The following is an 11,977-nucleotide window of genomic DNA, read 5'->3' on the forward strand; positions in this document are numbered from 1 at the left end:
GGTGCGGCTGGCTTCCGGGGTTGAATGTGCGCTGTGTTAAGAAGCAGTGCTTGGTTGGGTTGTGTTTAGGAGGACACATGACTTTCGACCTTCGTCTCTCCTGAGCCCGTACGGGAGTTGTAGCGATGAGACAAGATAGTAACTACTAACAATTCAATACCACGAAATTGGGGAGAAAAAAGGGGGTAAAATTCTAAAATTTTTAACAAAAAAACAAAAAGTAAAAAGTAAAATTAAAAATAAAATAAAAATAAAAATGTCACTGATAAACGATGGGGAATAGTAGGTAACCTGCTGGTCCTCCTGCAACTTGCCTGCCGATGCATGCAGTCCCAACAAAGTACCCAAGCTAACTGGCTAAAGTTGGCTAGATTGCTAGCTACTTCCAGAAGCAAATGAGAGAACACCTCATGCTGACCATTTGACTTGCCCTAGCAGAGCTGGTTAGGCTGTTTACATGTTATCTAGAAACAGTGCCTCCCAAGTGGATGCAGTAAACAGTGTACCAAGCAGGCCTGCTATGATTTACAATCTCATAACAATATTTTTGGGACTACCGAGAAATGTATTTGTGAATTATATTAATCATGCATTGAACTGCATCCATCTATTCTGCCAACAGTGCCTTAGTGTACATCATGGAACATTGAGTCAAATAGAACCTATTTGTAAAAACTCTTATAAAGTTGGTTTTGTAGCTTAAACTGGGAATTTGATATATTTTACTGATATTATTGTCTGTTTGTTTCATATCTGCAAAGTAGCTAAAACGCTGTCAGTTCCACTTTAAGAGACTATTGTAATATTGATGTACTGTACATTAAGAGCCTATTGTAATATTGATGTACTGAACATTAAGAGACTATTGTAATATTGATGTACTGTACATTAAGAGCCTATTGTAATATTGATGTACTGTACATTAAGAGACTATTGTAATATTGATGGTGTTACATGGTAACTGTTATCATCTACAAATGGACATTTACCTGGAAGTCGAAGAAAGTATTGGTGTGTGTGTGTGTGTGTGTGTGTGTGTGTGTGTGTGTGTGTGTGTGTGTGTGTGTGTGTGTGTGTGTGTGTGTGTGTGTGTGTGTGTGTGTGTGTGTGTGTGTGTGTGTGTGTATGTATGTATGTGTGTGTGTGTGCGTGTATGTGTGTGTGCGTGTGTATGTGTGTGTGTGTGTGTGTGTGTGTGTGTGTGTGTGTGTGTGTGTCCCTCTGGACTTTCCGAGGCTGATATCCAAATCCTTCAAATGATACGCCCACGCAAATCATTTTTTCAAAACAAAGTTCAGTATTTATTTCTTTATATAATGTTGCCTCTTTCCTTCCACAGTGAGAAAGATGACAGCAGAAGACAACTCAATCTCCTCACACAGTCAAGTAGATACCAAAATATTGTTTTCTCACACATACATACACTCTCTCTCACACTCTCTCACTCGGTCAAGCAGGCAGGTTTAATTTACAGTCCAATCATTGGGTAAAATGGTATGACTGGGGCTTTGGTCGTCTGAAAGTGACCTGACTGTCATGGCCACAGAAGAGCACCGAGGCCCAGTTTGACCTCACCCTAATGGCTGACATATATGGATGGACACAGTGTTACCACAGCAGAACAGAACACAAACCAATCCCTGGACTCTATTATTAGTGAACAGCGTATTGTTGAGTCCATAGAATCCTGTTTCTATGGTTGACTCACATGTATTGAAAGGCTGTTTCCCAAAGGGCACCTTACTCCCTATTTAGTGGTCTACATTTGAACGAGGCCCATGCATAGGGGACAGGGTGCCATTTGGGATTCATCCCAAAATCTCCAACTGAATAACATAGGTAATGCTTTTCTTTAAAAGCCAGGTGATTTCAGAAAGCACAATCTATGTAACTACTGTAACAGAAATAGATTGGGAGGACATTACATGGAGCTGCAAGACTCTGTCTGTGTCTGTCTGTCTGTCTGTCTGTCTGTCTGTCTGTCTGTATCTCTCTCTCTCTTTCTCTCTGTCTGTCTGTTTCTCACCACGTAAGGTGTGTGTGTGTGTGTGTGTGTGTGTGTGTGTGTGTGTGTGTGTGTGTGTGTGTGTGTGTGTGTGTGTGTGTGTGTGTGTGTGTGTGTGTGTGTGTGTGTGTGTGTGTGCGTGCGTGCATGCGTGCGTGTGTGCCTCTGTTCTCCTCCTACTCATACCCTATCTCGGGCCTGTCCTTGCCCTCTTCACCTCTACTGAAAACATCTATGTAAAAGGAACGGTCTCTCTCCTCCCTCCTTCCTCCCCTCTTTCTCTCTCTCTCCTTCTTCCTTCTGCTCCCTCCTTTAATTTCTCTCTCTCTTCAGAGGGATGGAGCACGCAGGGGTGAGTGCTTTACAGAAACAGGTGACCGGTAGGATAAAGAAAGGAAAAGAGAGAGACAGAGAGAGAGGGGATGATTCGTCAGCACGCCTACCCACCCTCCTACAAAGCCTTGTAGAAACTCAGACAAAACGAGTAGGAAGAAAGGAAGAGGAGAGGAAGTCTGTTTTTGGTCACCTCCTCAGAGGTCCTCCTCCTTTCTCTGACGTTGCTTCAGCTGTCCGCCAATCAGATTCCAGTCTCTCTTTTAAACTGTCTTCCGTCGATCACTGGTCGCCAAGGCATGAATAGGTCAGTCAGTCTGTCTCTGTCAGCATGTCAAGGAATTACGTCTCTCTGTGAGTCAGCAAAGTCTGTGAGTGACAATTTGGTCCCTCTGTTGTTCTGTCCATCTGTCAATCAATCTCAGTAAAGCCACAATGTAAATGTCCTTGTCTCTCCCTGCTGGGAAACTGCCAGGCTTTTCCACCCATTCATTCTGTGCCAGGATCTCTGAGCTCAGTAGTCCAGAACAGTCCTATTGGAATAATATGGCTGGTCAATCACTAGTCGGTCTTATTGGTTTGGACTGTCCAGTCCAGTCCAGTCATCACGTGTGCCATTCTATGTCTCCTTCACTTCCAGTTCTAGATCTCTTCTTGAGTTCTATGCAGTTCAGTTACTGGTTGATTCTTCTGAATCGAACTAAGTTGATTCTTCTGAGTTGAACTAAGTTGATTCTGCTTAGTTGATGTGGGGAGGGGGAGTATTAGACTAGAGATATTGGGGTGGGTATGGTAGTCGGAACTGGGGGGCTGAGTTGAAAACACTTCATTTGTTTGTTTACTCATCATCAAGTTTTTGGCTATAGGACTAACAAGCAGTCATGGGCTCCGTCTGAAATGGCGCCCTGTTCCCTATGTAGTGCAGTGTCAAAAGTAGTGCACTACTTTCACCTTCCAAAGAAGTGAGTGAGCATTCCAAGAGAGAGAACAAATTACTTAAAGAGATCAATTATTGATCAAGTAAAATCAGTTTGAAACACAACAGCTGCTGCACCCAAAGAAAAGTCTCACAAATGTTATTCAGAATCTCAATAGGTCTTTTTATCTCTCAAACGGGTCATGTCACGCATTCCGTCAATGACATCACAAACAAACAGCGATAGCCAATCAGAACAGCGACTGACACTGCCAGACAGGAAGCATCCTTCCCCTGTGGCTTCTATGGTGATGATGTCATATTTACAGGACATGAAGTTATACAAAGACTGAACTTGAATACCTGAAGTGATTGCTTGTCTCTCCTATTAAGTATCTCATGGTCAAAGGACAGTACTGTCATTTTCTCTCTCTCTCTTTCTTTCGTTCTTTCTTCATTTCACCGTGTCTCACATTCCTTTATTTATTTATATTGCCTGTGCTGTCCTTGCTCCCTCTCTTCCGTTCTCTTTATTATTGAGAATCTCGACAACCCTTTCTCCCTCCCTCTCTGTCCTTTCCTGTTGCGCTTTCTTCTCTTCTCTTCCACCCTTCTCCCTCCCTCTCTGTCCTTTCCTGTTGCGCTTTCTTCTCTTCTCTTCCACCCTCTCTCCCTCGCTCTCTGTCCTTTCCTTTTGCGCTTTCTTCTCTTCTCTTCCACCCTTCTCCCTCGCTCTCTGTCCTTTCCTGTTGCGCTTTCTTCTCTTCTCTTCCACCCTTCTTCCACCCTCTCTGTCCTCTAGCTTCTTCCTTTGGTAACTTTTTAACTCCTCACTCTCTCTGCCTTTCTCTCTCTCTACCTTTACATATCTCTCTACATATCCTCTCTGTGTGTCTTTCTCTCTCTCTACCTTTACATATCTCTACATATCCTCTCTCACCTTCTCGTACTCTGGTGACTGCCTCTCTTTCATTCCTTCATCCCTTCTTTTCTCTCTCCCCTTAGCGATTTTTCTGTAAACAATCCATTATAAAGTAGGCATCATGGTAGACAACATATAAGAAGGATATCCCAACTGCACTGCACCATCAAGTACACCCACCTATTTACAGTACAGTTGTCAGAGTTAGTACAACAATAGAAATGTAGATACTGTCGTAACTGTAATCATAGCACTTGTAGTAGCAGACGTATTCGGAATAGTAGTAGTCGTAACATGCATATAATAGTCGTAGCACTTGTAGTTGTAATATTCCTCCAAGTGACAACAGTTATAGCATTCGCAACAGGAAGTAGCACTGGTGTTAGCTGTAGAGCGTTCCAGGTGACCACTGACCCCTGATTGCAGGCGTTGTCACGGCAACCAACACACCAGACAGGTGAGATGCTACCTGTTGTAGTAACAGCCTTGGTTGACTACTGTACTGTACTATATTGTACTATGTACTGTCAGCCATTGGTGTTTAACCCTGCATTAAGTTAGAAGTAACAATCTAACCCCCCCCCCTTTGTATCCCCTGCTGTCCTGTACTACTGACAGAGGTTATCCAGTAGGACATCAGAGGGTTAACTAGGGAGGTACAGAGTCTTTAACAAGGGGTTCCCCGTGCCCTGAGAGGGGCCTGGGGCGAAGACAGGAACGGGAAGTGGGTACTCAGTCTGATTCAGCCAAATATGAGGTGTAGATTGATGGAGACGGCGAGTAGCGAGAGGGCGAGGAGGAGTGAGAGAGAGGGGGATGATGTGGGGGTGGAGGAGGAGTTGGGAGGGAGGCCATCGAAGTCAGGCGGACACTCGAGCTCGAAGCATCGCAGCGTGGTGCCGGCGTCCTCGTTCTCATAGTTCGCCCAGTACTCCTCAGCATCGAGTTTGGGTAGTGCTGCCTCTTCCTCACCGAGCTCGTACTTGACGTTGGTGGAGGACACGATGGGTGGGTTGTTCTTTCCTTGGGGGAACGGGAAGGCCTTGATGGTCTCGGAGCTCTTCTCGAACACTGCCTTGGTCTGGGACTGGGGCTTGTGCTTGGAGAACCACCATCTTGTCTTGGTGCTGAAGGTCCTCGTGGTGGAGCCGGCCAGGGTGCCAGGGTCGGGGAGAGGGCAGAGGGCGAAGTCCATCTCACGGAGGAAGCGGAGGTCCATCCCGCGGCGGGGGGACGGGGAGGAACACAACAGCTCGGACGATGAGACGCGGGCGCCACGGAACCACTCCCACAGGGGGAGGGCCTCGCAGCCACAGGACCAGGGGTTCCCATTGAGACGGAGGAACTCGATGCCCTGGGTGTCACGGAGAGCCTGGCCGGGGAGCTCAGCCAATGAGTTGTTGAACAGGAAGAGCATGGTCAGGCGTCCGAGGTCGCGGAACGCCCGGCGGTTAACCTGGCGCACACGATTGTCGTGGAGAAGAAGGCGGTCCAGGTTGACCAGGCCACGGAACACGTTCTCCGACAGAGTACGGATACGGTTTCCATGCAAGAAGAGCTGGCTCAGGTTGATGAGGTCAGAGAAGAGGTCATCCTGGAGAAAGTGGAGCTGGTTCTCCTACAAGGACAAAACAGGAAACAGGAAGAGGAAGTGGTCAGGTGGGATCAGGTGATGATGGGCTACATCTCAGTAGTGGTGAGGTGAGAAACATTTACACCTTCCACTAAGGGCATCTCATAACTATCACTGATGCAGCATGATTTGAATCATGATACAACACGATGTGATTGTGATTATATAAAATGATGTCATTTTCACAGCTATGAGAATTCCCTGTAGTGTGTGTGTATGCGTGTTGTGTGTGTTTTCATATGTGCCCGTGTGTGCATGAATATATGTGTACTGCCCCTACCTGCAGGTAGAGGAACTGCAGGCTGTACAGCTTGTGGAACAGGTCGTGGGGCAGGGCGGTAAGCTTGCAGCGGTGCATGTGGAGACTCTGGAGTTTCTCCAGGCCCCTGAAGGCGCCTCCTTCCAGCCTGCGCAGGTGAGAGTTGTCCCCCAGGTCCAGCTCCTCTAGATCCCTCAGCTCACTGAAGGAGCCAGCCTCAATCCACGTGATGTTGTTGGAGAACAGCCACAGGACCTATAGGGGAGAGGGGAGGAGGGAGAGGAGGAGGAGGGAGAGTGTGAATATCAATATGTATTCTAGGGTCAGGTATTATTCTATGGTCATATTGTAGGTAAGACTCTGGACTCAAACTTAAAAAGAAAAACAAGGGTTAGGAGCAAAGATAGAGGCAGAGAGAGTTAGAAAGAGAGAGAGAGGGGGCAAAATAATCACACACTCAAACACCCGCCATGTCTCCTTTAAACAATCTATAGTCTCTTACCTGAGTCCCGAAGCCGAAAGAGCCGACTCTGAGCTCCGTAATTCGGTTGTTCTGTAGGAACACACGCTGCGAGTCGTAGGGCACGCCGACGGGCACGGAGGTGAAGTTCTGCGCCTGGCAGCTCACGGTCATGGGAGTCGGGTAGCACACGCATAGATGCGGGCACGCCGCCGACGGACCGGGCTTGCCGAGGACCAGCCACACCACCAGCCATAGGGAGAGTCCGCCTGGGAGAGAGAGGGAAGCGGGGAGAAGTGAGTCTAGATGTGGGGTCGGGAAGGCGAATCTAGCGGGAGCTGTCCGATAGCTGTGGGTGGTTCTGAAACTGTTTGGTGGTGGCCCAGGTGGCAAACTGCTGCTGGAAATGTGGCAGTTGAATCCCAATACAGCTGATCAGTCAAATCTCAGATCACAATCAAAGTGTTGCTTATGTACCAAAGTAGTTATGGATGCAGCAATAGTTTTTTTCCCACATTTGAACACGGAGATATGAGGAAAAGATAGCTGGAGCTGTCCACTAACAACGGTGCTGAAACCGTTGACGCAGACACTCAACTGCTGCACTAAACCACATTACTACCTTCAGTTGATGCTAAATACTTTATGCAAAGCCTTTGTTTAATCTGAATGCCTAAAATGTATCATTTTGAAATAGTTGAAAACATCGCAAAATATCATCATCAATATACTGATTAAACAATTCACGCTCAATTTAGACAATATGAAGCTCATAATCAGTCAAGATTACAGCATCATGAGCCCATATGATGACAGAGATGACGTATGATCACTTTAGAAGGCGTGATTGAGTAACCAAGTCTGTGCGTAAAACTGTCTGTCTCTCTTTGCTTGCGTAAGGCATTACGCACGGCAGTATCGCAAAGTAAACCCAAGTAAATCGCATCTAAAACTATTACAAACATATTAAAAGTCTAAGTTAAGTTCCATATCTTACACAGGCGATATCTGTCTATTGAATAGTTGCAAAGTAGGCCGACATCATAAAGTAAAATCAAAGTACAATCATAGCAAAATTGCAAGTTTAAAACGTCCTGTACTAAATCTATTTTACAAACGTATTGGAATTACAATCCATGCTGATGGCTGCATCTAACATGGCTGCAAAGCCCGCATGTTGTTGAAATATGATCTGTGAATCATGCATTCCATTGCTAACTGGGTGAATGATTACCAAACTATAAAATCAGATACTTTGTCAAAGTCATAGCAGCCTAACTAACGCACAACACCTCTTACACTATTACATTAGAAGACCAACAGAATATAACGGGAAACCGTTAGAAAAGTGGTAGAAACAGGTCAACTGGAGGAAGGATTCTCAAAACAAGTAAGATAGTTTCTAAACGTCATAGTAACTCACAGTACAACAGTCTAAACCAATAGATGGTGGTAAGAACATCCGTAGAAACTTACTTTTGCAGGTGCGCATGAATGAACATTGTCTGCTCCGAGCGGTTGTAGGGGTGTCCATTTCAAACCAAAGCCGAAAGCGAGTTAGCCTGAGAGGGTGAAATACTGCCTGCTATCTCCGCTGACTGGTACTCTGGACGATTGGTTCCCGAGTCGGAGCGACTGAGAGAGTACCGAATGTTGGCTCCCGGTGTCCCATTTATACTCGAGAATCCCGTTAGCGCCTACGGTTGTGGGCACCACGGAATCCCCTACGTCACGGGCCAAGATCGAGGGAGGGGGGTAATTGAGAGAAGAGAAAAAACGGAAAGAGGAGGGACCGTGCACTGTGCGTGCGGGTGATGAGAGGATTCTTGGAGAGACCGCGCGCGCAACCGCAGATAGCCTAGAGGACAGCGCTCCAAGATGGAGAAAGGAGTCGATTCAGACAGAGTCACGCGGGAGGGAGGGATGGAGTGAATGATTGAGTGAGTGAGAGGAAGGGAGGGAGGTACGTAGGCACGATGCCCGGTAATGACTGCGCTTTGTGGAGGAGCGGAGGACGGGTAGAGAAAGCAGCACTAGGTTCGCTGCCTGGCTCGCGATCAGAAGCCTCTATGGTCTGTTTCCGGGCGGCAACCGCACGCCTCTGAGAGAGGGGGGATAGAGAGATGAATGGAGAGCGAGAGAATAGAAGGAAGAGAGAGGAAAGGAGATCAGTGGGATTAAAACCAAATCTGATTAAACAGACGGAGGGGGGGACATTTACCTACTGCCAAAGGGAGGTTGTCGCACAGACATTTCTGAATGAATAATTCTACTTAGCCTATAAGGAGTGGAGACTTAGTAAATAAAACCCACAACACTCTCATATGTGCCGAAGTAGTTGGTGACATGTGACATGAGACAGGAATGAATGAGTAGTCTTAGATATTATGAGTGGGACACATTCAGTTTGAGATACAGAAGGATTTTGGAATGTGAAGGTGGGGGTTCTAACGATATAATTGGGATTATCATTATATGGATCCAACTGGCTAATTGGTAAAACTCAGAACGTTTTGGTGTACCTGGTCTGTCCAGCAGTGTTTGGCTCATTTGGTACTGTATACTTTCAAGCCAACCCAATGACAACCCCTGAAGACTGACTTGCTTTAGCTCTCTAGGCTTTAGTTCAGCGGACTAACACAGTCTTGTGGTGGACAGGAGACCCAGTCGGCTACATACAGACAGACATGTAAAGAGACAGACAGACAAACGTAGAGAGACAGGCTTTAGCTCAGCGGGCTAACTCAGTCTTGTGACATGCAGGAGACGCAGATTCCCCTGACTCTCCCACACTATCAGCTGAGTGCGTTAGTTCCCTAGGTTTTAGCTCAGCAGGGGAACACAGTCTTGTGACATGCAGGAGACCCAGATTCCCCTGACTCTCCCACACTATCAGCTGAGTGCGTTAGTTCCCTAGGTTTTAGCTCAGCAGGGGAACACAGTCTTGTGGCACTCAGAAGACCCAGATTCTAAACCCAGTCAGTCACATATAAAGAGATGAAGGAACAGCCAGTTAATCAGATGAAGGAACAGCCAGTTAATCAGATGAAGGAACAACCAGTTAATCAGATGAAGGAACAACCAGTTAATCAGATGAAGGAACAGCCAGTTAATCAGATGAAGGAACAACCAGTTAATCAGATGAAGGAACAGCCAGTTAATCAGATGAAGGAACAGCCAGTTAATCAGATGAAGGAACAGTCAGTTAATCAGATGAAGGAACAGCCAGTTAATCAGATGAAGGAACAGCCACCTAATCAGATGAAGGAACAGCCCGTTAATCAGATGAGTGATGGAGGGAATCCATGTTGTTGTTTTACACCTCCTCCTCCTGAAGATCTGGAGCTCAGTACTCTACTGCCCACTGCCATGATGCATGAATAAACCACACACACACACACACACACACACACACACACACACACACACACACACACACACACACACACACACACACACACACACACACACACACACACACACACACACACACACACACACACACACACACACACACACAGGCTTTCCCTTACCACTCCTACACACACCACCCGCTCTGTGTGTATGTGTGTGTGTGTGTGTGTGTGTGTCTGTGTGTCTGTGTGTGTGTCTGTGCGCGCGTGTGTGTGGATGCATTTGCTTTCATGGATGCATGCTTGATTTGTGTGTGTGGGTATTTGTGAGCGTGTTTGTGTGAGTGTGTATGTGTGTGAGTGTGTATGTGTGTGTTTTGTTATGTGGCCATTCCAATATCTGTGAATAATTGATGTTTGTGACATAGACAAATAGAAATAGAGGCTTCCCCCTGCCACCCCCACCACCACCAGCTGTACATAGTTTGCCTTCTTGTGTGAGTGTGCGTGCGTCTCTCTCTCTCTCTCTCTATCTGTCTGTACAGTATCCGCCCGTCATGTCTTGCTGCACAGCGAAACCCAACATCTCTGATCCTAACCAGCTGGAATTAACCTGCCACCTTATCAGTTGGTGGCAGGAATGTTGCTACAACGTTGCTCTCTCCAGATGAAGTCAAACAGTCCCACTGTCATAAAGACCCCATTGAGAGTGAGGTGGGTGAGTGGGGGGATGGATGAAGTCAAACAGTCCCACTGTCATAAAGACCCCATTGAGAATGAGGTGGGTGAGTGGGGGGATGGATGAAGTCAAACAGTCCCACTGTCATAAAGACCCCATTGAGAATGAGGTGGGTGAGTGGGGGGATGGATGAAGGGGGCAAGGGGCGGTGTGTGTGTGCTACCAGAGGTGATGGTGGGGCTGGTGTCCGTCCATCTGATCTGAGGTGTGCGGTGAGGGTCAAGCGAGTCGATGTTCGCCTCTGAGCCAACACACCCATGGGGTGTGGAGACAGATGGGGAAACAGGTGGACACACACACACATGGTCGGGTACACACACACACACACACACACATGGTCAGGTACAGTACACACACACACATTCATACAGTTTACAGACGTGGAGAAACACACACACTCCCAGTCAGACACAGAAGCATCTTTGACTTCCGCTATGCAGCTCACTGCTATAAGGCCAAAACAATTGAGCTTTTTTTTATTTCATATAGTCTTGCTCCTTTCCCCTCTCTCTCTCGCTCTCTCGCTCTTCATTCCTTTTGTCTCTCTCTCTTTCATTCACACTGTCCTCTACAGGAGTTTTCATTCCTAGCCTTGGCGTCACCACTTCCGATTCACCATATCTAATTTCACTTCCTTCCACGACACTTACATGACTGGAGAGTGTAGACACACACTCTATCGAAGCATTGTGAAAGTAGTGTATACCCTCTGCACAGGATGTGTGTGTGTGTGTGTGTGTATAGAAGCCCTTTTTCTCAACTGACTGGAATTTCAGTTAACTTGGATGTGACCTCAGCTCAGCTCTGCTGTGTACTCTTCATAGGAGCTCCATTATCCCTCAGCTGTAATAGACAGTATGCATCTGAAACAGCACCCTTTTCCCTATATAGTGCACTACTTTTGACCAGGGTCCATAGGGCTGTGCTCAAAAGTACTGCACTACAGTATATAGAGGATAGGGTGCCATTTTGGACAAAGTCAAAGTCTCAAGGCAACATTATTGGCTTGTCTCTATGCTGCTCTGTGCTGTTATAAAGAAGCAGTAGACACTCCCAGCCATTCAATGAAGAGTTAATAGTGTTCACGACTGTAGTGTTGTAAAGTTGAATTTCCTGGTGATCAGTGCCTCAGCAGCTCTCCTTTGGTGGATGTCTACCTTCTTTTACTAGGACTTCGAGTGCAACTTCCTTTTTCTGAAGTTTAATTTCTGTTTCAACCTTTTGGTTGTGCATCTACCTACTCTCTAAAAGGAGGATGGAGTGAGGGAGGGGGATGGAGAGAGGCAGGATGGAGAGAGTGGTGATGGAGGATGGAGAAAGGTAGGATGGAGGATGGAGAGAGAGTGGAGGGATGCAG

General features: G+C 46.6%; 1 protein-coding gene across 1 annotated transcript; it reads right to left on the minus strand.

The window, feature by feature from the left end:
• Positions 1-1,282: 1,282 nt before the first annotated feature.
• On the minus strand, positions 1,283-8,359 carry rtn4rl2a (reticulon 4 receptor-like 2 a). The gene is made up of 4 exons (XM_020472425.2): positions 8,005-8,359; positions 6,571-6,797; positions 6,090-6,323; positions 1,283-5,794 (listed from the first exon to the last, which is right to left on the minus strand). Exons 1-4 carry the CDS (start codon positions 8,060-8,062, stop codon positions 4,919-4,921), a joined length of 1,395 nt encoding a protein of 464 aa, XP_020328014.1. The 5' UTR covers positions 8,063-8,359; the 3' UTR covers positions 1,283-4,918.
• Positions 8,360-11,977: the final 3,618 nt, after the last annotated feature.

The sequence above is a fragment of the Oncorhynchus kisutch genome, unplaced genomic scaffold (genome assembly GCF_002021735.2).
Source record: "Oncorhynchus kisutch isolate 150728-3 unplaced genomic scaffold, Okis_V2 scaffold3875, whole genome shotgun sequence".
In the NCBI taxonomy this organism is placed as follows: domain Eukaryota; kingdom Metazoa; phylum Chordata; class Actinopteri; order Salmoniformes; family Salmonidae; genus Oncorhynchus; species Oncorhynchus kisutch.